This window comes from Macaca thibetana, chromosome 9 (assembly GCF_024542745.1).
Source record: "Macaca thibetana thibetana isolate TM-01 chromosome 9, ASM2454274v1, whole genome shotgun sequence".
NCBI classification, from domain to species: Eukaryota; Metazoa; Chordata; class Mammalia; order Primates; family Cercopithecidae; genus Macaca; species Macaca thibetana.
Genome location: NC_065586.1, coordinates 92,543,183 through 92,566,769, shown reverse-complemented (window position 1 = coordinate 92,566,769; position 23,587 = coordinate 92,543,183). Strand labels below are relative to the sequence as shown.

General features: G+C 37.6%; 2 protein-coding genes and 1 pseudogene across 2 annotated transcripts in view; 1 reads left to right on the top strand and 2 right to left on the bottom strand.

Moving 5' to 3' along the window:
* The window catches only part of PGAM1 (phosphoglycerate mutase 1), a 1,080,404-nt gene that overhangs the window by 904,765 nt on the left and 152,052 nt on the right, over positions 1–23,587 (bottom strand). The window lies entirely within an intron of this gene.
* TM9SF3 (transmembrane 9 superfamily member 3) overlaps positions 1–23,587 on the top strand; it is a 72,034-nt gene that overhangs the window by 17,795 nt on the left and 30,652 nt on the right. The window contains exons 3-8 of the mRNA XM_050802891.1: positions 4,178–4,300; positions 8,289–8,449; positions 10,687–10,764; positions 17,702–17,833; positions 19,435–19,601; positions 22,854–22,948. Of these exons, the coding sequence (XP_050658848.1) occupies positions 4,178–4,300; positions 8,289–8,449; positions 10,687–10,764; positions 17,702–17,833; positions 19,435–19,601; positions 22,854–22,948 (756 nt within the window). The remainder of the gene's footprint in view (positions 1–4,177; positions 4,301–8,288; positions 8,450–10,686; positions 10,765–17,701; positions 17,834–19,434; positions 19,602–22,853; positions 22,949–23,587) is intronic.
* On the bottom strand, positions 9,508–10,242 carry LOC126962093 (nucleophosmin-like; annotated as a pseudogene).

Genomic DNA, 23,587 nt, shown 5'->3' with positions numbered 1-23,587 from the left:
TAGAATTACTGAATCAATGTGTATAAACATATTTAAGGCAGTTTTTGATACAGGTTGCGAAATTGTCATTTAGAAAAAATTACAGTGTTTATACTGCTAGTCAGGTTGGTCATTTAATCAATACTTTTTATATAGTTATTTAATTAACTGTGAATATATCAGTTTTTCCAGTTCTTGTTTTCCTCTAGTTCATTCAGCAGTTCTTGAGGATCTTATTGCATTCCAGCACTATGGTAGGCTCTGGGTATGCATAGTTCAACCAAGAGCTCTGGCTTCTGGGGTCTTCAGGCCCTCTGAAATTCTACCTTAATTTTGTGTGAATGTGCATTTTCAGGGGGTGGGCAAGGGAGAGATCACTTTCATTGGATTCTCAAAGGGGTGTGAGGCCCAAGGAAACTTAAGAACATTTTCTGTGAATATATTGGCACTTTCAATCCTTTTTGTGTTTTTTTGGAGACAGAGTCTCCCTGTTGCCCAGGTTGGAGTGCAGTGGTCCCATCACAGCTTACTGCAGCCGCAACCTCCCTGGGCTCAGCCTCCTGAGTATCTGGAACTATAGGCACATACCACCATGCCTGTCTAATTTTTCTGGTTTTTGTAAAGATGAGGTTTTGCCATGTTGCCCAGGCTGGTCTCGAACTCCTGGGCTCAAGGGATCAGTCTGCCTTGGGCCTCCCAAAATGCTGAGATTCCAGGTGTGAGCCACCGCGCTTGGCCTGATGCTTTTAATTCTTAACTCTGGGAAGGAGATAGCATAGATGCTATCTCTGTTAAGGGAACTGAGAGGTTCATGGAAGTTAAGTAACTTGCTTTTTATTCACATAGCTACTGGATACTAGAGCTCAGAATAAACCTCACCTTTCTGCTTATTTCTCTATAAATTTTTATATATTGATTTCTTTGATGAGAGACTTTGCCAAGTGCTGCTGAATTAGAGGTAGACTGTTTCTCGTTTTCCAAATGTAATATTATCAAAAGAGAAAGTAAACGAAGTATGGCATATTGTGTTCTTAGAGAACTCATGAATAATTACCACTTTCTTTTCTCAGTGCTTTCACTGCCTATTCAATTATTAGCGTGGAGTTTTATTGGGAATTGATGGTAGATTATTGGTGCGTCGCGTCCAGAATCTACCTAACCTTGCTTTCTGTTTGAAAAATGAGGTTAACATTTGCCACTTTACTACTTTGGTTTTTTTCCCTCGTAAAAACTATTTACATTAGTAAAATCTTAATTGCATCTTTTTCAGATTCATGGATGTATGTTTCATCTTCGAAAGATATAGCCTATTGTAATTTTAAAGCACTGATTTATGCTGGTAGATTTTTCAGATTGTTTTCCAGATATATAGAGTGCTGAATATTAATTTGGCATATTCATACACATTGCATTAGTTATCTTCAAATTGGCAACCTCCTGAGGGAAATGCTGTTTCAGTTGGGCAGCCAGACTCTTCCAGTTATTTGTGATGTTTGTATTTGTCCACCTGCCTGGAAGTAGAATTTCGTTAAAATGTGACCAACCAACACCCTTTTTATATAGCCTGTCATAATAATAGTTTTTCCCTTTTAACACGCTTTGTTTCTAGACTTTACATGAGTTAAAGATATTCTTCAAGACCTGTTTATCAATCCTTCTCAGAGACTCTGTTCAAAAATTTCATTTGTTCATAAATTGGCATTTTCTCCTTCTGTACAAACATGCACACTATTCATACACAGATGCATGTATAGGTACATACCCTAATATGCCTAGTGATTTCCTTTGCCAAATAAATGGAAAATTATGCGCTTAAAATTTTTGGTTTATTTGTTTAGTGCCTAGTCTGTGCAGGGTACTGAAGCAGGCATGGCTGGAGATAAAAAGGATATAATCAGTTATGGACAAAGCACTCAAGACCAATGGTGTTTTTGAGGAGCAAGATACTGGTATGAGGTAGAAAATGGTACAGGCCTACATACCATAAGGGAGGTATGGGAGTGGGTATGAGAAGTATGGGGAGTGAGGAATCAGGGACTCCTTTGTGGAGGAAAGGGTTGGGGGATGGGGAGGATTTTAGACTGGACATTTTAGGTAGAGTTAACAGCATAAGCAGAAAAGTTCAGAGGCCAAGAGAGCACAAGGTATGTGGGAATTGAGTTTGGCTTGAGCATAGAGGCAGATATATCAGTTGGGAAACAAAGAGTTGGACTAAAGTTCAGACTCTGAGGAATCTTTTAAAAGCTTTATACAGGTAGGCCAGGCACGGTGGCTCACGCCTGTAATCCCAGCACTTTGGGAGGCTGAGGCAGGCAGATCACCTAAGGTTAGGAGTTCAAGACCAACCTGCTAACATGGTGAAATCCCGTTTCTACTAAAAATACAAAAAATTAGCCGGTCCTGGTGGTATGTGCCTGTAATCCCAGCTATTCAGGAGGCTGAGGCGGGAGAATCACTTGAACCTGGGAGATGGAAGTTGCAGTGAGCCGAGATCACGCCATTGCACTCCAGCTTGGGCAACAAGAGCGAAACTCCGTCTCAAAAAAAAAAAAAGCTTTATACAGATAAATGCCATACTGTATATATTTCAGAGCTTCCTACTTAAATCTACCACATTGTTAATGACCATTATTAATTAATGTTTGTTTCTAACGGCAATAAATTCAATGGCTTTGCAGAGGTAGCTGTGAGGTCCCCTACTGCCACGGTGGCCATTTGTTGTCCCTTAAGCCTGGACCTTCCTTTGGTTCTGAATATCCCTTCTGTAGCTGCAGTTGCCTGCTGCCTTTTGTTCATTATCACACTCCATGGAGATCCCATTTGGGGACCTCTTGCTGCCAGTTTTTCTAGTTCCTGCTATAGAAATCCTTTGAAGCAATCTCATTTTTTAACCCTCTGTTGCTTCACTGCTTAGCCTCAGGGTTTTTTATTTTTTTGCCATCAGGAAAATCCTAAATTCCTTGCTGCCTAGGAGGGCTTGGGCAGAAAGAAAATCTATATGGGAGTCGTTGTTGGAGACAAATTAATTTTCTTCCCATACTTTGAGGATGACATTTCCTTGACATTCTTCCATGGGACTTCAGTGTTTACTGCCATCTTTGGTGTTGTAGTTTTGGGGTACCCACTCTAGGTTGGTCTATAATGTGGGAAGCTATTATCTCTGTTAAGGGTTGGGGAGATATATTGCTAGGTATCTTGAGTTATAAATTAGGTTGCTATTTCTTTGAGCCACTAAATGATGTAGCTACAATTTATGTTTAAGAACTTTTGATCAATAAAAAGTTTAATAATGTTTCTTTAGAGAAATTGCATTGTATATTTCAAATAACCAATATTATAGTACAAATATAGTATAGAACTTAAAAACAAACTTGTGCTTTCTTTTTTGTTCTTGTTCAGAATGATTTCTTAATTTTCTTTCTGATTGCTTAATATACCAAAACAACTTCTTTTGATTGACATGTTGAGTATTTGTAGGTTTTTTTGGATTTTCTTTTGTTTTATTAGAAACATAGGTACATTTTTGAAATACTAGATTTACTAAGTTAGAAAGCATCTGAATAGAATTATAGTAGTAGTATTTTTGAAAGCAGTCAACAGTGGAAAATGACTCATCTTTAGGGGACTTTAAGGCAATTTATAAACAGTGATGCTTGCTGAGTAGAGGTTTGCTTTTTAATCTTCCTACTTATGAATAGTCACTGGGTGTTTTCGTAGAATCTGTGACTTCTAGTAACTTGTCTTTCCAAGAATGTTAAAATCAGTGTTTATCTCAGAGAGATCTTATAGCTAGAAATGGTTATCTCTGTTTATGATCATATTCTTGAGCTTTTGTATATATTAAATACAAACTTTGTTATGTGTTTAAGCTTTTTTTGTTTTTAAAATCAATTTATTTTAAAGTTACTTTATAAATTTTCTTGTATAATTTTCTTTATATAAAGGGATGATTTCTTCACTTAGGTAATGTTTGAAAATAAAGATGATTGAAATTTTTTCATTATAAAAAGTCGTAAAGATACACAAAAAAAGGGAGGAATAGTACACTGAACCCCCCATATTTGTCACTCAGATTCAACTATTGTGAATAGAAGTTTTAACTTTAGAAAATGTTGGTTTTTTTTTCTTTTTTTTTTTTTTTTTAATGTAACTATTTTGCAAACTAGTGGGGCTAATTTGCAATTGTAATTTTATGCAGATGATGTGATGCCAGCCACTTACTGTGAAATTGATTTAGATAAAGAAAAGAGAGATGCATTTGTATATGCCATAAAAAATCACTACTGGTACCAGATGTACATAGATGATTTACCAATATGGGGTAAGTATTGTATGTTGTATTTAAGATTTGGGAAAATTTGCATAATCAGAATTTATGTAAAGACTCTGTTAAGGTGATTGTATACTGGATCATGATGTAAATGTGTTTTCACTGTTTTTTACAGAATGATTTTAATACCAGTTTTATGGTCACCTGTTGAAGAATTTTTGACATTGCCATGCCTTACATGAAACTTGCCTAAAATGTAACTTTTATATAGTATAACATGTCAGATTCAAGAATGAAAAAGTGCTTAGAACAATCTAAAAAATTTTTCTGCTTCCATTTTTTTCATATCTTACTTTAATTTGTTTTTTTAAATACAATTAAAGGGACTAATAGGATTTTGAAGTTTCATTCTCTTTTTCTCATGTTGGTACTGTGGTAGTGTATTTTCTTGGTATGATAGTTTCTTGAATGGCTTATTTTGCTAGTTCCTATGTTATTTGCCATAACTCTGCAATTTAAAAAATGTTTATGTTTTTGCTCTTGTTTATCCATATTAGTAGAGAAGAACTATGGCATAGTTAATGCCAATTTATGAATAATCCAAAATCATTTATGTTGGACTTGATTAAATTATTTATAATGCAAAGTACAGCCCACTGTCATGGCCAGTATGTTTGATCACATCTTTGTCTAATTGTTTCTTTCTTTTGTCTCTGGAAATCTGCTGTTATGTATAATGAATGTTTCTTCTAATTCTTAAAATGGTTAGCAGATTACTCTTGTCATGAGCAGTAAACTATCAGAGTCTGAACATACCAGATCAGAGTTTAATATCATACTAAGATGAAATTTATAAGACAGTTAATGTCAAGAGATAATTATATGCATCATCATTACTGTGTTGCATGTTAATTAGGTATATGTAGTAAGCATTTCATATAAATGACTGCAGTTACTATTATGGTAACATAGACATATCTTTGATCAGCTCTGACAGTGATAGGAAGGTGTTCTGAATATTCACTAGATTTTTCTGAGCCTGTAGTTCAGGGAATCCCATTGATTTGGGCTTCCTTCATTTTTGAGAGAACAGGTTTCTTCCCAGTTGTCTTCCCTTGTTTAGAGGTTTGTACAGTGATGCCATCATAGCTTATTGTAGCCTTGAACTCTTGGGCTTAAGTGATCCTTCTCCCTTGGTCTCCTGAGCAGCGGGGACTACAGGTGCACACCACCACGCCTGGCTCTGTGTGTGTGTGTGTGTGTGTGTGTGTGTGTGTATGTTTGTTTGTAGAGACAAGGTGTCTTGCTTTATTACCTAAACTAATCTTGAACTTCTGGCTTCAAGCAATCCTCTTGCCTCAGCCTCCTGAAGTTCTGGGATTATAAGCATAAGCCATCATGCTTTAGATTTTTTCAGTCATAGCTGTGGGGCTCGTTAGCAACAGTGGCAACTGCTTTCCTGTGTTAAATTTATTATAGCCCTGGGATTTTAGAATATGCCCTGTTTGGGGAAATACTTTTGGATGTCCTTGAATGTCTGAACCATGGGGAATCCTTGTCAGGAAAAAAAAAACAAAACAAACTTTGTATCTGACTTTTCATGGGGTAAAGGTTTCAGAGTCTTTTAAAAGCCTCTTAGAGAGTAGCTTCTTACTTGATATAATTATGTCTTTACCCCCAAAGTCTGGTTTTCAGAGTAGATAGATAAATAAACCTTTATGAAATTCATTATTGTCTGGGCGCGGTGGCTCATGCCTATAATCCCAGCACTTTGGGAGGTCAAGGCGGGTGGATCACTTGGGGCCAGGAGTTCGAGACCACCATGGCCAGCCTGGCGAAACCCTGTCTCTACTAAAAATACAAAAAATTTAGCTGTGCATGGCGGTGCACACCGATAGTCCCAGCTACTTCGGAGGCCACGGCACAAGAATTGCTTGAACCCAGCGGGTGGAGGTTGCAGTGAGCCAAGATTGCACCCTTGCATTCTATCCAGCCTGGGCAACAGAGTGATACTCTGTCTCAAAAAAAAAAAAAATAATAATAATAATAATTAATTATTAGAAGGATTTCATGCTGGGTGTGTTGGCTCATGTGTGTAATACTAGCACTTTGAGAAGCCAAGGCCAGGAGTTTAAGACTAGCCTGGGCAGCATAATGAGATTTGTCTCTACAAAAAATAAAACATTTACCCAGGCATGGTGGCACTTGCCTGTAGTCCTAACTACTCTGGAGGCTGAGGTGGGAGGATTGTTTGAGCCCAGGAGTTTGAGACTGCGGTGAGGTATGATTGTGTCACTACACTGCAGCCTGGGTGACAGAGTGAGACCTTGTTTCAATAAAAAATAAAGATAAAAGAAGGATTTCATTATCCCCCTACAGTCCCAAGCAAAACAAAACTATACTTCTTGAATTTGTACCAGTTAGAATCACTTTGGTTAATAAATAGTATTTTATAAGAAATGATTATGTTTTTCCATAATACTTACTAAAGCATAGGGGGAAGGCCCTAAGGAGTAACTTATAGAGCATAAAGCTATTGGGAACTGTTTAGGCTTGGGTGGGGAGCATTGGACAAATAACTGGCAGTCTGAGGGCATGAGAGATGTATCTGCAGCTACCACCTATAATATTTCCCTAACATTGCGGATCTTTTTTTTCCAATATCCCAAATTATGATTGAAGTGATAATTTTAAACTGCATCCTTATTGCCATTTATTTTCAGCGTTCCTTTTATTTTGCTGATTTCCCAGGGACAGATCCAGTAGTTGAGGTATGAAAAGGAGACATGTGCGGGGCGCGGTGGCTCACGCCTGTAATCCCAGCACTTTGGGAGGCCGAGGCGGGTGGATCACGAGGTCAGGAGATTGAGACCATCCTGGCTAACACGGTGAAACCCTGTCTCTACTGAAAACGCAAAAAAAAAAAAAAAAAAAATTAGCCGGGCCTGGCGGCGGGCACCTGTAGTCCCAGCTACTCGGGAGGGTGAGGCAGAAGAATGGCGTGAACCCGGGAGGCGGAGCTTGCAGTGAGCCGAGATCGCACCACTGCACTCCAGCCTGGGCGACTGAGCCAGACTCCGTCTCAAAAAAAAAAAAAAAAAAAGGAGACATGTTAAGTTTTGGTACTATATATACATGTGTACATCTTACTGGGAATGGGTAGATCATAGGTTATTAGAGAAAGTACTAGACTAGGGATCTGGAAACCTTGATTTTAATTTTGATTTGACCACTAGTAGCTGGGTAACCTTGGCAGATGGTGATGTAAGCACTTCCCTGAAATTTTGAGATATTAGGGAGTTGTATTATTCCATTCTAACACCACTATAAAGAAGTACTTAAGACTATGTAATTTAAAAAGAAAAGAGGTTTAATTGGCTCAAGGCTCTGCAGGCTATAATGGAAGCATAGCGGCATCTGCTCAGCTTCTGGGGAGACCTCAGGAAACTTACAATCATGGCGGAAGGTGAAGGGGAAGCCAAGAGTGGCCAGGAGTAGGAGGGAGAGAGGACGGAGGTGCCACATGCTTTTAAACATTAGATCCCAGGAGAACTCACTATCGCAATGACAGCACCAAGTAGGGGTGATGTCAAACCATGAGAAGATGCCCCTGTGATTTAATCACCTCCCACCAGGCTCCACCTCCAGCATTGGGGATTACATTTCAGCATGAGATTTGAGTGGGGATGCAGATCCAAACCCTATCAGTAGTATACATATATAAGGTGATAATTGTTACAATGAAAATGATACTAATGACAAAACATGAACTTTGGGAATCAAATTAGTGTTTGGTTATGCTGAGTTGTTTATCACTTTTTCACTGTAGTATGACCATGACGTGTGTTTGCTGAGTAGTTAATGAAGAGTAGAAGTCCAGTTTGCACTTTTGCCTTATTCTAACCATGAAGAATAATGGTAATATTGCTTTTTTATTAAGAAAGAAAAAAAAAAAAACAAACGTAATGAGCCTTTAGCTTCTAGGATATTTTAAATATTAAGTGGTATTACCTTGCATAAAGTATTTTTTCTTTTTTAGGTATTGTTGGTGAGGCTGATGAAAATGGAGAAGATTACTATCTTTGGACCTACAAAAAACTTGAAATAGGTTTTAATGGAAATCGAATTGTTGATGTTAATCTAACTAGTGAAGGAAAGGTGAAACTGGTTCCAAATACTAAAATCCAGATGTCATATTCAGTAAGTATTTAAATCATTTAATGTAGGAAGTAGTGTTTGTGACCTAATGTCAACAATTTGTGGCTTTGAGCTTTAGTAGATGAATATGTAGCTTGAAATGGGATGCAACAGAATATTATTAAAACTATATTTTCTCAGTGTATCTAAGTAAGCCTCCTAAAAGCAAATTGAGGATTTGCTTCAGGTCTGTAGTATTAGATACCAGTTATGCCTTTGCAGGACCTAAACCTTTTGGTACAGTCAAGTTTACTGTTGTAACTGGGTAATTAGACTAACCCAGTCATGCATTTTTATGGTTATGTTTTTAGATTGCAGTACTTCATGTTGTTTCCCTTTCCTTTTTAATGTTGCAGATAGAAGTGATGCTGTATTGAAAGTTGCTGGATAGATAGTTTATCATGGTTTGCTCTGTCATTTGGAATAATATACTCATGCACAGTGAGAGCTTGTCAGAGCCTTTTAGCAACTGTCAGGCTATTTCTGTTCTCTTAGGCTTAAAAATAGTGGAAATGAGAGAGAAATTCAGTGTAGACAGACTTTCTGCCAGTCATTGCCTCGTAACTGGAATGAGTCCATTGCTAATAGTCAGTTTTGAAAGTTTTTCAAGCTTTGTGCATATGTACCTGATGCAAATAATCCTTGTATAACTGAACTTAATGAAGAAATTTTATAGTTGTAATTAAAGTAATGCAGTCTAAAAATAAAGATGTACAGAATCTTTTTTATTATTATTATTCGTTCAAATATTTATTGAGCAGCTAAGGAGATACAAAGGTGATCCAGAACATGGTCAGAGGTGAGGCAAATGCACAAGTAATAGAAAGCAAAGGGCAAGGTTCACTGAATCACAGCAGTCAGAAGAAAGTGCTTTAGGGAACCAAGAGTGAGATTGTTTCCAGCCTGAAGAGGCATCCGTGGCAAATCAGAAAAGGGGATTGAGATTAAAATAGAAGACTTCACTCTGGATTGTTGATGATACTCATTATGGACTATATTTGTTTCTCCTTTTCCTTTCTCACCATCTTTGGGCTTAATTTACCAGTAGTGCCCAGGACTGTTCAATGCACTTTTTCTATACTTGCATGCATTTTTGCTTTAATGTCTTCTACAGAACTAGGTCCTTTTGGTGTTTTAGGAGGTTTTTTTTCCTGTTTTTGAAGGATTTTTGTCCTTTTGATCTTGGTGTTGATGATTTTGAGTCTTTTCCATTCTGATTTGACTTTTGTGCATTTATGGCTGGATTGTCTTGTGTAGATTTCTTCACTGGTGCTTTTTCTTCAATTTCCCCATCATCAAAATCATTATCATAATCATCTTCATCAACAGCAAGTTTTACTTTTTTCTGTAGAACCTTGCTACCACCTCCAGGGACAGATCGCTTTCCAGATACCCTTAAGAGTTTCACCTCCTCCTCTTTATCTTCTGATTCTGCATCTTCCTCCACAGCTACTAAGTGCTGTTCACTAATATGCACTGGCCCTGAACCACACTTCAACCATAAGAGCACTGGTGGTGTGATTTCAAAGCTCCCAAGGGAAACTGTTGGCAGTACAGACATTTTCAAAGTCGCCAGTGTTTCTTTAATTGGACTGCCTTTGTAATTCATTGCCTCTGCTTCAACAATGTGCAGCCCTTTGCACCAGCCCCTAAACTGACTGTTCTTAAAGATAATTGATGCTCATTTTCATCATTATCCACCTTAAAGTGATAATCTTTGTTGGCCTTTAGTTCACAACCGAAAAGATAGTTTTGGGGCCTCAGGGACACATGTCTGTGTCCATCGAATCTTCCATGGGGTGGCAGCACACAGGTGGGAGAGAAGGCAGACAGAGATAAATGACTTCTGCTCAAGAGAACAGCTGCGCAGGACAGAATCACACCAGGCAGATGTACAGATTCTTATTTTAATTGATTTAGACACTTGTGATATGAGCTTATACTAATTCAGTTCATGTCACATTTATCAGGTCATAATATGTAAGTCAACGAAAGTAAACAGTCCCTTGAGAACTGAAATGACCCCTCTAAGGAAAGTTGTTAAGTTTTGTCAATAAACAGAAAAGTTGATTAGTTTTATCATAACTGTTTCCATTTCTCATGTTGTAAGTAACTTTCCTCCATTTCTCTAGTGAATTTTAATTCTTGGTGTGTGTAAATAGTTCTGTATTTTGCTCAGAGTTCTGTCATCAGATTATTTGTTTACTGGCCTTTATTTTCAAATGAAAAATTTTTTTCAGGTAAAATGGAAAAAGTCAGATGTAAAATTTGAAGATCGATTTGACAAATACCTTGATCCGTCCTTTTTCCAACATCGGGTAGGTAAATAGTGTAATTTAAGACATTGAATATGTACACCAATTCGTTTAACAAACATTGAGCATCTGTCATTTGCAGGGCACTGTGTTGAGGATGGTGGATTAAAAGATTTAGCTAATAGTGATTTAAAGCATGAGCTTGAAATCGTAAGGGCGATAGGGAGTTTTAGAGGAGCAATAAAAAAACTTCCTTCTTTGTGCTTGTGGTTTAAACCAATTAAGAGATATACAAAGAAGAATATAACATATGGGAAGCCAAAATATCACTAATAAGGTGAATATTAGGTGACTGCGTTGCAGAATGGATAGCGCATTGGACTTCTAATAGGGTGAGTAGTGGAGAATGTGGCTTATATCTGTGATCAAGTGGGCTTCTTACTACTGAAACTCAGAATTAGACTTAACACACTCAAGAGTATATTGTAGGCTTCCCTACATGGGCACTTGCCCTTATACAACTTATGGTGTGAGAAGGAACAGAATGTGCGCATCAGAGGGAGGTAATGAGAGAGTGGATTGAGATCAGGAATTTTTGCTTGTGGAAATCCATCCATGTAGAAAGAAACGTCAAGAATGGGAAGAAATGCCCCCCACCCCACTTCTCCCATCCCCCACTGACAGATACTCGCTGAATTTTAGTTCATGAAGGCAGTGACATTAGTGTTGGTTTTGTACAGGTAGTTTTGATTCTTTATAGCAAAAATCACACTTTGTTTTGGTGGTTTCGTCCTCAAGGATGGAGATAAAAAGACAGGGCATAAGAGGATATATCTGTTCTTCTGACTTTCTTCCTGAATTGCTGCTTCTTTGTTTTGATCTAATCTTTTGGACTAGAATTTTAAAGTTTATTAATCACCTATTTTTGAGATGGTCCGTAAGTTTTTGTTGTCTCAGATTTACATATTACTGTTAGGTTCCATTCTTAGACTCTACTGGAACCTATCACTATTTCTGATCTTCCTCAGAGTTCAAAGATTTTAACAATTAAGCTATTTGGGATTTAGTCTTTTTGAGACAGTCTTGCTCTGTCCCCTGGGCTGGAGTGCAGTGGCGTGATCTCATCCCACTGCAACGTCGGCCTCCTGGGTTCAAGCGATTCTCCTGCCTCAGCCTCCCGAGTAGCTGGGATTACAGGCACGCACTACCACGCCTGGCTAATTTTTGTATTTTTTTAGTAGAGATGGGGTTTCACCGTGTTAGTCAGGCTGGTCTTGAGCTCCTGACCTCAAATGATCCACCTGCCTTGGCCTCCCAAAGTGCTGACATTACAGGCGTGAGCCACTGCGCCCTGCCTGGACTGTTTTTACTGAAGGATTTAGCATATTACTCTTGGAGCTAAAATTTTCTCCCCTACCTCAATCCCCACCTCAACTCCACCTGCTATGTGTTCTCAAGTATAATGCTCAGGCAATCCTGAGGGTATGGATGCAGATAATTTCAAGATTTAGATAACATTTGAGGATATGAAGGGTCTTAACTGGCACTCCCTACTGGAACTCTTAGGTCTGCCTTGTTTCTAGCCCCACTGGGCATTGACAACTTAGGGGAAAGACTGCCTTTTAGTATTTTCACGATAGAGCAGTATACTGTATTTATTATTTCAACACATATTAATTGAGCACCTGCTATCTGCCAAGCACTGTATTAGGTAAGTAGGGATACATTAGAAAATAAAGGCAAAGATCTATACCCTCTAGGAACTTATGTTTTAGTTGAGGAGATGTGAAATAAATACAATAAGTAAAACATACTGTATTTAAAGAGAAGTGTGTCAAAAAAGAAAAAGTAGACAGCAGAACAAGAGTACCGGGGGTCGGGTAAGTTACAGTTTTATATTCTGTAGTCAAGGTAAGCCTCTGAAATGGACTGTTGAGCAAAAGCTTGAAGGAGTTGAAGGAAATTAAAAATGTGGGTAATGTGGGTATTTAGGGGAAAGAGTATTCCAGGCAGAGGCAACACCGTTGAAAAGCCTATTAAAGGGAGGATATGCTTATTGTGGTTTGAGGACCTGCAAGAAGATGAAGTCAGAGAGGTAGCAGGAGCCAGATCATCCATGGTCATTTTAAGGACTTTGGATTTTACTCTTGAGTGCAAAGGGGGCTGGGGAGCACTGTAGTGTTTTCAGCAGGGGGGCAACAAATCTGACTTTTGTTTTAAAAGGATCAGATTATTATGTGGGTTCAGGAAGTCAAAGGTAGAAGCAGGGAGAACAGTGGAGAGGCTGATACAGCAATCCAGGTAAGAGGTAAGGTAACTCAGATCAGGGTGGTAGCAGGGTAGGTGATGAAAAGATGTTAGATTGTGAGTGTATTTTGAAGTTAAAGCCGGAGGCATTTCCTGATTGATAGGAAGGTGAAGAAGAGTTGAGATAAACTCTAGGGTTTTTAGTCTGAGTGGAGCTGACATCCCTGGGACTGTATTTGGAGGAGATTTAGAGGGGAAGGTTAGGGTATGGTTTGGGACATGTTAGTTTTGGTGTGTCTGTACGATATCCAAATGGATATATTGACCTTCAAATTGGATATATCAGTCCTGGAGTTCAGGAGAGAGGTCTGGGCTAGGGATACAAATTTTGCAGTAATTGGCATATAGATCATATTTGTAGCTATGAGACTGAATGTAATAATTGGTAAGGAAGGGAAATGTAGGGAGAGATGAGTACCAAGGACTAAGCCCTGGGTACAGTACTAAGAGTTTAGGAAGAACAGGGGAGTTCAGTTAAGGGCTTTGGGAGGAAAAAAAGAATGCATGGTGTTCTGAATTCCGAGAGAAGAAAGTGTATCGTGGAGGATCGAGAGACGAGTCCTGAATTTTTGCTGATGGGTCAAGTAAGATGAGCACTGAAAAGTGACTGTTGGATTAACCTGGAGTCATTGGTGAACTTGACAAGAATTTTGGTATAATGATGGGGCATTCAGAATCTGAACAGAGCTTCTGTAAGAGAGAATGGGAGGAGAGGAATTGGAGACAGCAAGTATGGACTTGTGAGGAGCTTGGCTGCTAAAGGGAGCAAAGAAATGGTGCAGTAGCCAGTGCAGAAAATGGAATTAGGAGATTTTTCTTTTTCTTTTTTTTTAAGATGTAAGAAAAACATTATATGCTGATGGGGTTCAGTGGAGGTTGCAAAACTGGCAGTGCAGGAGAAAAAGGAGAGAAATACTGCATCGTTTTCCTTAAGTAGAAGGAGAGGATATGATGTGCAAGTATAGGGATTGCTTCTAATACGGTGACTAACAGCACAGGCAAAGGAGCTAGAGCTGAATTCAAACTCTGATGCTTTGCTGCATACTATTACCTTGGTTAAATGATTCGGTCCTTAAGCTTCTGTTCCCTTAATAGTGAAGCAAGGATTATAGTACCTTGCAGAGCTGTTGGAGAATTTCACGTTGATACAAAGCACCCAGTTCAGTGTTTGGCACATAGCAGGTAAGAGGTAGTATTGTTGGTATAGTTATTTATCTCCAGTTGTGTTCTAAAATTTATGACAAATTGAGGGTGCAGCTTCAGGATTAGTGACACTAGAGGGTGCTGGCATGCAGCAATTAGTAGGGTTAGTAAACGTCTTTGTGACATCAGGTTTCTTTATTTTTAAGAAGTATTTTCCCTGGTATAATAATTTCACAATTATACAACATCTCATAATTTTTAGAATAAAGGAATGTTATAAAATTTCAGGTTATTACTACATTATAATAGATTAGTATATATCTTAGATTAGAAAATAGCAGAGCTTTTGTTAGAAATTTCAACGTTTAATGTGTGTCTAATTAGTATAGTTACTAGTAATTATATAAAACTTAAAAAATTTGATAAATTGACTAAAAGAAGGTATGTGTCATTTTTCTTTCCCTTTCGAGCTTTTCTGGGTTAACATCGCAGGGTGGGAGCAAAATAAAATCTTTGGAAAATCATAGATTGCTTTTATGAACCTTAAATGATACTTTTACAATAAACTAGATTTATATAATCTTTTTTGAGCAAACATTTAAAAAAACATTACATTTCTTGATTCCTTTATAATTTCACTAGATTACTCAATAAATAAATTGTTGAATGAAGTAAGGAATAATCTGAAGAGGCTGTCTCCTGTTTTTCAAGAAGAGCCGTAGAGTTTATCCCATCCCTGAAATCTCAGGGTGGGTAGCAGAGCCAGGACTGCCCTTCAGCTTCATGCACATATTCAGCACGTTAGTCCAAGTTAACATATGTCCTAATCATACACAGCAATACATATGTATGTACCTGTAGAATTTTAGAGCAGGAGGATATCTATGAAGAACTGGAATATGTAGATAAGAGGTTTCATGGAGGGAAAGGTGCTTGTGTTGGAATATAAAGACTGGGTAGAATTTGCTAAGGGGAGTAGAAATAGATCCCATGTGAGAAGAAATTATGAGAAAAATGCAGAGGTGGAAGTGAGTATGCTGTGCTTGTGGGTTCTTGAAGAGGAATAAGCCTTATTGGAATATAGCATATAATGGAAAGAAAAGCTGACTAGATAAGGTGAGATGGCCGGGCGCGGTGGCTCACGCCTGTAATCCCAGCACTTTGGGAGGCCGAGGCGGGCGGATCACAAGGTCAGGAGATCGAGACCACGGTGAAACCCCGTCTCTACTAAAAATACAAAAAATTAGCCGGGCGCGGTTGTGGGCGCCTGTAGTCCCAGCTACTCGGGAGGCTGAGGCAGGAGAATGGCGTGAACCCGGGAGGCGGAGCTTGCAGTGAGCCGAGATCGCGCCACTGCACTCCAGCCTGGGCGACAGAGCGAGACTCCGTCTCAAAAAAAAAAAAAAGATAAGGTGAGATGGCCATATTACAGGGAGTATAGAATGTTGGAGAAAGTAGCTTAGATTTGATATAAGAGAAATAGGGTATACAACTCTAAGTTTTATAATAGTGGAGTGATATATGAACATGCTTTGGAAAGATTTCCTTGATAGCTTTTTACAGGATAGATAGGAAGGGGAGAGACCAACAAACAGGCCAACTAGGAGGCCATTAGTGCTATCAAGGTATGAGGTGATGGCATGGGAATGAAGCAGAATGGATAGATACAAGTCATTTTGAAAAAAGAATGCTTAATAATACTTATGAAGAATTAAGGAGAAGGGAGAGCCAGAGATAATTGTAAAATTTCAAAGCCAAATGTTAGTACCATTAGCAGAAGTTAGAGAATCAGAAACAAGTATTATATGTGAGGTGGAAGATTATGAGTGTACTTTAGGGCAGTCTGAGTCTGACATTCCAGAAAGACATTCAAGTGGAAATTATTGTAGTTAGCAAAAACCTGAAACATGAGGGTGAAAGAAGACTAGTGATTTGGGGTGGGATGGGAGGTCGGGGAGAGGGTGTTACCATCATCATTGGAATGCTGGTTAAAAGTTCTGAGAACCTAAAGAAGTCACAGCAGAGTACTAAGACTGGAGCTTTGGGAGAAGTTCACAAAGGATGGGAGGAGCCAGCATGGAAGATGAAAGAGGAGAAGCAGCAGTGAAGTAGGATGCTTTCCTGACAAGGAAAGGTCAGATGTGGCAGAGAGATCAAGGAGAGTGAGGCAGATAATTGGCCGCTGAATCTGTTTAGAAGTTCATTGCAGGCCTTTGAGAGAAATTTTGTGGGACAAAAGTGAGATTGTATTGTGTTTTGGAGGAAGTGAGGGAAGAACTGGAACATGTCTCCTTTGAAAAGTATTGACATTGAAAGGATCGGGAGGTGAGAAGATGGAAAGAATGAGGGACAAAAGATGAAGCAAACACTTCAGAAGAGAATAATATCAATAACAATAACTTTTAGATTTTATTTAGTGTTTATGATGTGCCAGGCTTACCTTTGTTGTTTAAACTTTATGACAACCCCAGGGAGTAGACATCATTGTAGATAAGGACCTTTGGAGATTGCTGATGCTGGTGAAAGGTGGAGGGGTTGGGATGCAAAATGAGAGGAGAAAAAAACACCTCAAAATGTGGATGTGGAAAGATTGTGTCATGATGGATAGTAGAAGACAGAATTAGCTTCAAGGGAAGGCAGGAGAAAGGATGGTATTGGGGCCTTGAAGAGAGGAGAGAAATTTGGGCACTATCCCTAAAGATCTTTTGGGAATTAAAATGTAAATAAAGAAATAACTGGGCAGTGCCACAGACCTAGTTCAAATCAGATGTGCTACATTTTGAGTAGTACCTTGTGACTATGAACCAGAATCTAGATGTAATATTGTAACAAATGTGTGGATAAAATCAAAGCCAAGTGCTTCAAGAACATTGAGGAACTAAAGGATGCCTCAATATTCTATGTAACATGCGTTTGGAAAGGGCTGCATAATGATGGTGATAGGGTGAGGATGAACTAACCTGGAGCAAGTGAAGCAAATCATTCAGAATGGTAACCTAAGTCCATGGCAGCCAACTATAATGGTTTAGTCTTAGTATTTTAAGGAGGTTTTCAGATTGTTCAGTTAGAGAGAAGGGAACTAACATTTACTGAGCATCTAAGGTGCCATGCTTTATATATACATTATTAAACCCCACAAAGCAATGACAAGATAAGTATTATCTCCTCCATTTTCCAGATGAGAAAACTGCAGTCACATAGCCAGAAATTGGCTATGTTTGACTCCAGAGCCCATGTTTTTTCCATATAATGCTGAATAGTATAGGCTATCTGGCCAATTGTACTTTTTTTTTTTAACAATAACTTTGATTTTGAAAATTTATATAAATGGTAGCTTGTTTTCAACATATGGGAGCTTATTGTAAAGAAAGCCAATCCCCTTAGCATAATAAATACTCATCCTCAAAGTGTCTTAAATTTGGATTTTTGTCTAAAAGATTTAATTAAAGACTTTTTTTTTCTTTGCATTAACATCCAGTTGTCCTTGTGGAACCTATGAATTTTGGGCTGGTATTGCAGGTTGGTAACATTTTATTTTCTGTTATTTTAGATTCATTGGTTTTCAATTTTCAATTCCTTCATGATGGTGATCTTCTTGGTGGGCTTAGTTTCAATGATTTTAATGAGAACATTAAGAAAAGATTATGCTCGGTACAGCAAAGAGGAAGAAATGGATGATATGGTGAGTAAACATTTACATTATATTTGTAAAAACATTTTAACTGAGTGTTAAGTTTTAAATGTTGGAAGGTAGGTCATAATTTCTTATCGGAAGTCTTGGGGCCAGATGAGTTTCCAGAATTCAGGATTTTTAGAGTTAAGAAAGATGTAAAATGCCCAGTGTGCTCTATAACCATGCCCTGTAATCAAATAATACTATTATTTTTTTCAGCAAAACATATGAACATTCACCCGAAGTGGGATAAATAAATAGTGTAACCTCTTGTTAGTTCAAGCCAAGTTTTGCCACCAAGTAAGAGTATGTCAGACCTAAGAAACAAACTGTTAGTTCTTAGAACTCTTTATTTCAGAATTGCATCTAGGAGGATGTAGACCTGTATTAGTAACTTTCTAATACTGTTAAATATTGCTTAAAATTCAGGGAATGGGTAGAAGGATTAATTTATGTTTAGTTTAGTGGGTTCAGAGGAAAGATTTGTTTTCTAAGTTCTTTCACTAAGTTAGAGAACAAAAAGCGTGTTATATGGAGTGCTAGCTAATGGACTTTCCATATAGGTAAACTGTATCATTAAATAGGAAATTTGTCTTAAGAGACAGGCTGGAGTGTAGTGGTGTGATCATAGCTCACTGTAACTTCAAACTCAAGAGCTCAAGTGATCGTGCTGCCTCAGCCTCCTGAGTAGCTAGGACTACAGGAACAAGCCCCCACCCCTGGCTATTTTTTTATTTATTGTAGAGATAATTTCACTATGTTGCCCAGGTTGGTCCTGAGCTCCTGGCCTCAAGCAATCCTCCAGCGTTGGCCATCCAAAGTGCTGGGATTATAGGTGTGAGCCACTGTGCCTGGCTTGGGAAATAGTTTAAAATTTTAAATTTTAATATACTAGGGTATATTGTGAAGTATCAAAGGGTTGATAAAGCATTTGGTGCCTCTTAACTGTATCTGATTAGGATTCTCCCCACCACAACAGATTACCTTGAGGGACTGCTATTCCTTAGTAAATATTGTTTTAGCTGTGTTAGAAACTGTTTAAGGAACACTTGCTTACTAAGGTTGCAAAGTAAAAATTGAATTCTTTTTAAAAAAATGCTATATAGACTCTTAAATAAAAACATTCATATCGAATATTTCCCCCATATGTTTTCTTAGATTCTAGGTGCTAAAGGACATTTCTGCATTCTTAGGGCATCTAGTACTGGTTTTGATACTCTTCTCTTTCGCTGTCCACCTAGCCCCTGATTGTATATGAGGTACAGCTATGAGGTGAATGGCAAGAATAGTGTCTGATAGTGACATTAAGAGAGTCAGTGCACTGTTCTCCCAATTTGACCATTTCTTTTTGTTACTAAACCTTTTCTTTTTCCATTATTTGAGATTCTCTGAGCGCAACCAGAAGTCAACTTCCTGAACCTCAGCATTTTAACATTGTTATTAAGGCAGTGATCATTTTAAGTTTGGAATATATTTTCTCAATATTTTGAATTTCTTTAAGTAGCTATAAATTTGGAGGGAGGAAACTTACAACTGTGATTTTTACCTATTTACTATGTTTTAGTTTGATTCTGAATGATTTGCTTTTCTCTCTATATATTTGTATATAGGATAGAGACCTAGGAGATGAATATGGATGGAAACAGGTGCATGGAGATGTATTTAGACCATCAAGTCACCCACTGATATTTTCCTCTCTCATTGGTTCTGGATGTCAGATATTTGCTGTGTCTCTCATCGTTATTATTGTTGCAATGATAGAAGATTTATATACTGAGTAAGTGCCTACACTTAACTTTATTATGTCTTTATTCTTGAATAGTTTTAATACTGGAATCTTTTAAGTCCATCATAATTAAATCGTTACTTATTTCCTTTATCTTACAATTTATGATAAATATCATAAATGCAGACAGACAAATTAAATAATGAACAGTAGTCTGTATTTTTCTGTTACATGCCAAAACTTACTAGCATTACTGAACATTGTGGTTTGTTATAAAGGTTATATGTTCCATTAAAGATACAACAGAGGTTACTTTCAGTTCATAGCTGTTTGACAAAGTAAATAGGCATTTTTTTTAAAGTTGAAGATCCAATTAGAGCTTCATCAGAAGTACAAGAATTTCAGTTACTAAGTTACTTCATATTTACCTTGAGAACTGGAAAACATCAGAGTAGAAGAAAGCACTGTAAATAATAGTAAAAAGAGTGATTAAAAAGTCACGTAAGGTTAGAAAAATAATTGATGACTTCTTTAGAAAAGAACTCCTGGTTCAGTATGCATCCTATCTTGACACGATTTTTGGTAATTCTTTCTTCGCAAACAAAACCATTTGTAAGAAATTCTCAATTTTAGGTCTTTGAATTATGTGAAAAAGTTATACATTCACAGAAGATCTCAGGTCCCTATTCAGTGCTCAAAGCCACAACCTCTATGAAGCAAACACATTCTGGTGCCTGGGTGGTAGCGATTATAATTCAGGCATTTCAGGTGCTGCCTCATGAAGTCCTCAATCAGAATGACACTTTTCTCTAGTTATATTTCATGCCTCTACTTTAGTTCATAATGCATTCTTTCCTCTATATGCCTGGCATTTGGTGGGCAAGCAATAAATCCTTGCTGAAAGAATGGCTCTTTAGTTGCATATTAAATATTTAACTGTATACTAAACATTTGTTTCCTCTACTAGATAGTAAGTTCCTTGAGAGTAAAGATCAGGTCATAACTTACCTTTGAATTCTCAAAGTACCTACTTAAGGAGCTTTGCATGTGGAAGGTATTCAGTCAATGCTTGTTGAACTGAAATGAATATGTGTTAACCAACAAAGCTATTTCTCTGTAGTGTTGGTTGTATTTCTTTAATATAACCTTTTGAATTCATTTACCACATGAGCTTTAAAATAACCCAAATCTAAACTTCAGAGTTCTGGTGAGTAGTTCATATTTTCGGGTATAATGTATTTCAGATAAACTGGACCCTAAATACAAGAAAACATTTCAAATCTACCAAGAAGTCGTGCTTTACATTAAACACTGGATTAAGTTAATCACTACTGGATTGACACTGGCTGTACTTTCACAGTCTTATGAGCCACTAGAAGATAATCTCTTCTAGAATCCAAGTTTTTGCCGCTTCCTTTTCAAAATGTTAGTGTTACAATTTGGCAACTCATTTTTTTTTTTTTTTAATGCAGAAGCTCTTCTACTTAGAGACCTTCAACTTTTATAAATAAGAAACCACTCACTAATGTATAATATTAGCAGGCAAGTCATGCATTGTTATTTTAGCCTATAATTACTGTAAGTGGTTGTTCTGTGTTGTGTTTATTTGAAGTGAATGTAATTCATTACTTATATAAGAACTAAAGCATTAAAGATTTATTATTATATAATAGTGGCCAACTTACTGAGGTTTCACTTTAGGTATTTCATGCACATTTGATCCCTTAATCTTCACGTCAACCCTGTGAAGGAACTATTCTATTTCTATTCTACAGACCAGGAAACTAAAGCTCAGAGAAATAATCTGAGATCAATGAGCACCCTTTATTAGTAAAGAGTGTTAGTGAGCTGGGATTGGAACCTAGGCAATCTTATTCCAGAACTCTTTTCTTAATTTGCTATGTTACGGAAATGAAAATAGAGATAATAATACAAAGTGGTGAGAAAATGAAAAATTTGCACACAAAATTGGGATAAATCACTTGAATAGGAATGATTCTAGAGGATAAAGAGCAGATAATGTAACGTAAAAGTTACTTTGCCTCTGTGGTCACTATAGCAATCAGAGGAAAACTATTTTGAGGGTAAAAGGTAGAGGATCAGTATCAATGTGGGTGCCTGTTATAGTGTGATATTGAGAAGGCATAGAGTTTGAGAAGGTGAGGAGTAAGTTTGTTAGTGCTGCTGCTGCTGCAGCTACTCTGAAACTTTTCAGCGGAGAGTGGTAAGGCTGTGGCACGTGTAGGCTAAACACTTCTTCAGGTGTTCCCCTTGTCCCATCTTAGATGAATAAGGAGGACTGTTACCTCCCTCAGCAGATTTTTCAGTGTAGATAAAAATGGTTTATTTGAGGGACAGGGGGAGGGAATGCCCATAGAATATTTGTGAACAAAGAAATAGACTTTTTAAAATAGACTTTTTAAAAATCATATGTCTGATTTTAATTTTTAAATTTTTACTTTTTTTTTTTTTTTTTTTTTTTTGAGGTGGAGTCTTGCTCTGTCATCCAGAAGGGAGAGCAGCGATGCGCTCTTGGCTTGCTATCACCTCTGCCTCCCAGGTTCAAGCAGTTCTCCTGCCTCAGCCTCTTGAGTAGCTGGAATTACAGGCACCTGCCACCACACATGTCTAATATTTGTATTTTTAGTTGAGGCGGGGTTGTGCCATGTTGGCCAGGCTGGTTTCAAACTCCTGACCTCATGTGATCTGCCTACCTTGGTCTTCCAAAGTGCTGGGATTACAGGTGTAAGCCACTGTGCCCGGCTTAAAAATCATTTTCAGCAGTATGAGGGAAACAGAGAAAGTCTCAGTGTTATTCCATCTAAAATAATAGTATTTAATATAGATGATACTACTATTTTATTTCTGTTTGCAGGCAAGAATCATAAGCAGTTGAATTAAGTTATGAAACAGACGATTCTAGTCATTTTTTTTAACAGATGAACATCTTGTTCCATATTATGGGGTTGGTTTACAGGGTCACAGAACAGTTTTAGTGTCAGCTTCTAGTATTTTTGCTAAATAAATGTGAAATACTTGCTTAGAATGTATCAAAACATTTAACTGCGGTTAAAAAAATTAGCATCAGCCAGGTATCATGTAAATGCAGTTTTAACTACAAATTCATTCACTATAGAGAATCTTTTGAGTTTTATTTGTAGTCCAGGTTGTGATATTTTTGTGTTTCTGTTAAAGTTATCTTTAAAATTAAACTAATATTAATATAATAGACTGTATGATGTTTTCTTTAGATTGTTGGTTTTAATTTATCTTTTTTTTTTTTTTTTTTTTTTGCCTTTTTAGGAGGGGATCAATGCTCAGTACAGCCATATTTGTCTATGCTGCTACGTCTCCAGTGAATGGTTATTTTGGAGGAAGTCTGTATGCTAGACAAGGAGGTAAATTTAGGAATTCTCACTTCATGTTGTTAATTATAGATGCTAATATTTTACTATGAGATTTTGTTGGTTCGTTTGTTTTGAGAGAGTCTTACTCCATCTCCCAGGCTGGAGTGCAGTGGCGCAATCTCTGCTCACCGCAACCTCCATCTCCTGGGTTCAAGCGATTCTCATGCCTCAGCCTCCTGAGTAGCTTGGAATTACAGGTGTGTGCCACCATGCCCAGCTAATTTTTGTATTTTCAGTAGAGACGAGATTTCACCATGGTAGTCAGGCTGCTATGAAACTCCTGACCTCAAGTGATTCGGCCTCCCAAAGTGCCTGGTCTACTGTGAGGTATTTAAATTTAAAATGGGCAGAACAGCCGTTGTAAAATTCTTTGTTATCTCATTTCACATAATTTCTACCAAACCTATTGTGTGTTCTATCTTGCTTTTGTGGAATTCTCGCATTTTATTTCCTAAAATTGTGAATAATTAGTAGATAATCTCCCTTGTGCACCATGTAATTTGCCCTGATGAACGTGTAGGAGAGTGCATTTAAGTTATTGATACTATTTGCTTTGAGGTGCCTGGCTCTAGATGTGCTCCATGTGATGCATCTACACAGAAAAAGAGCTTTATAGATGAGTATAAAGGC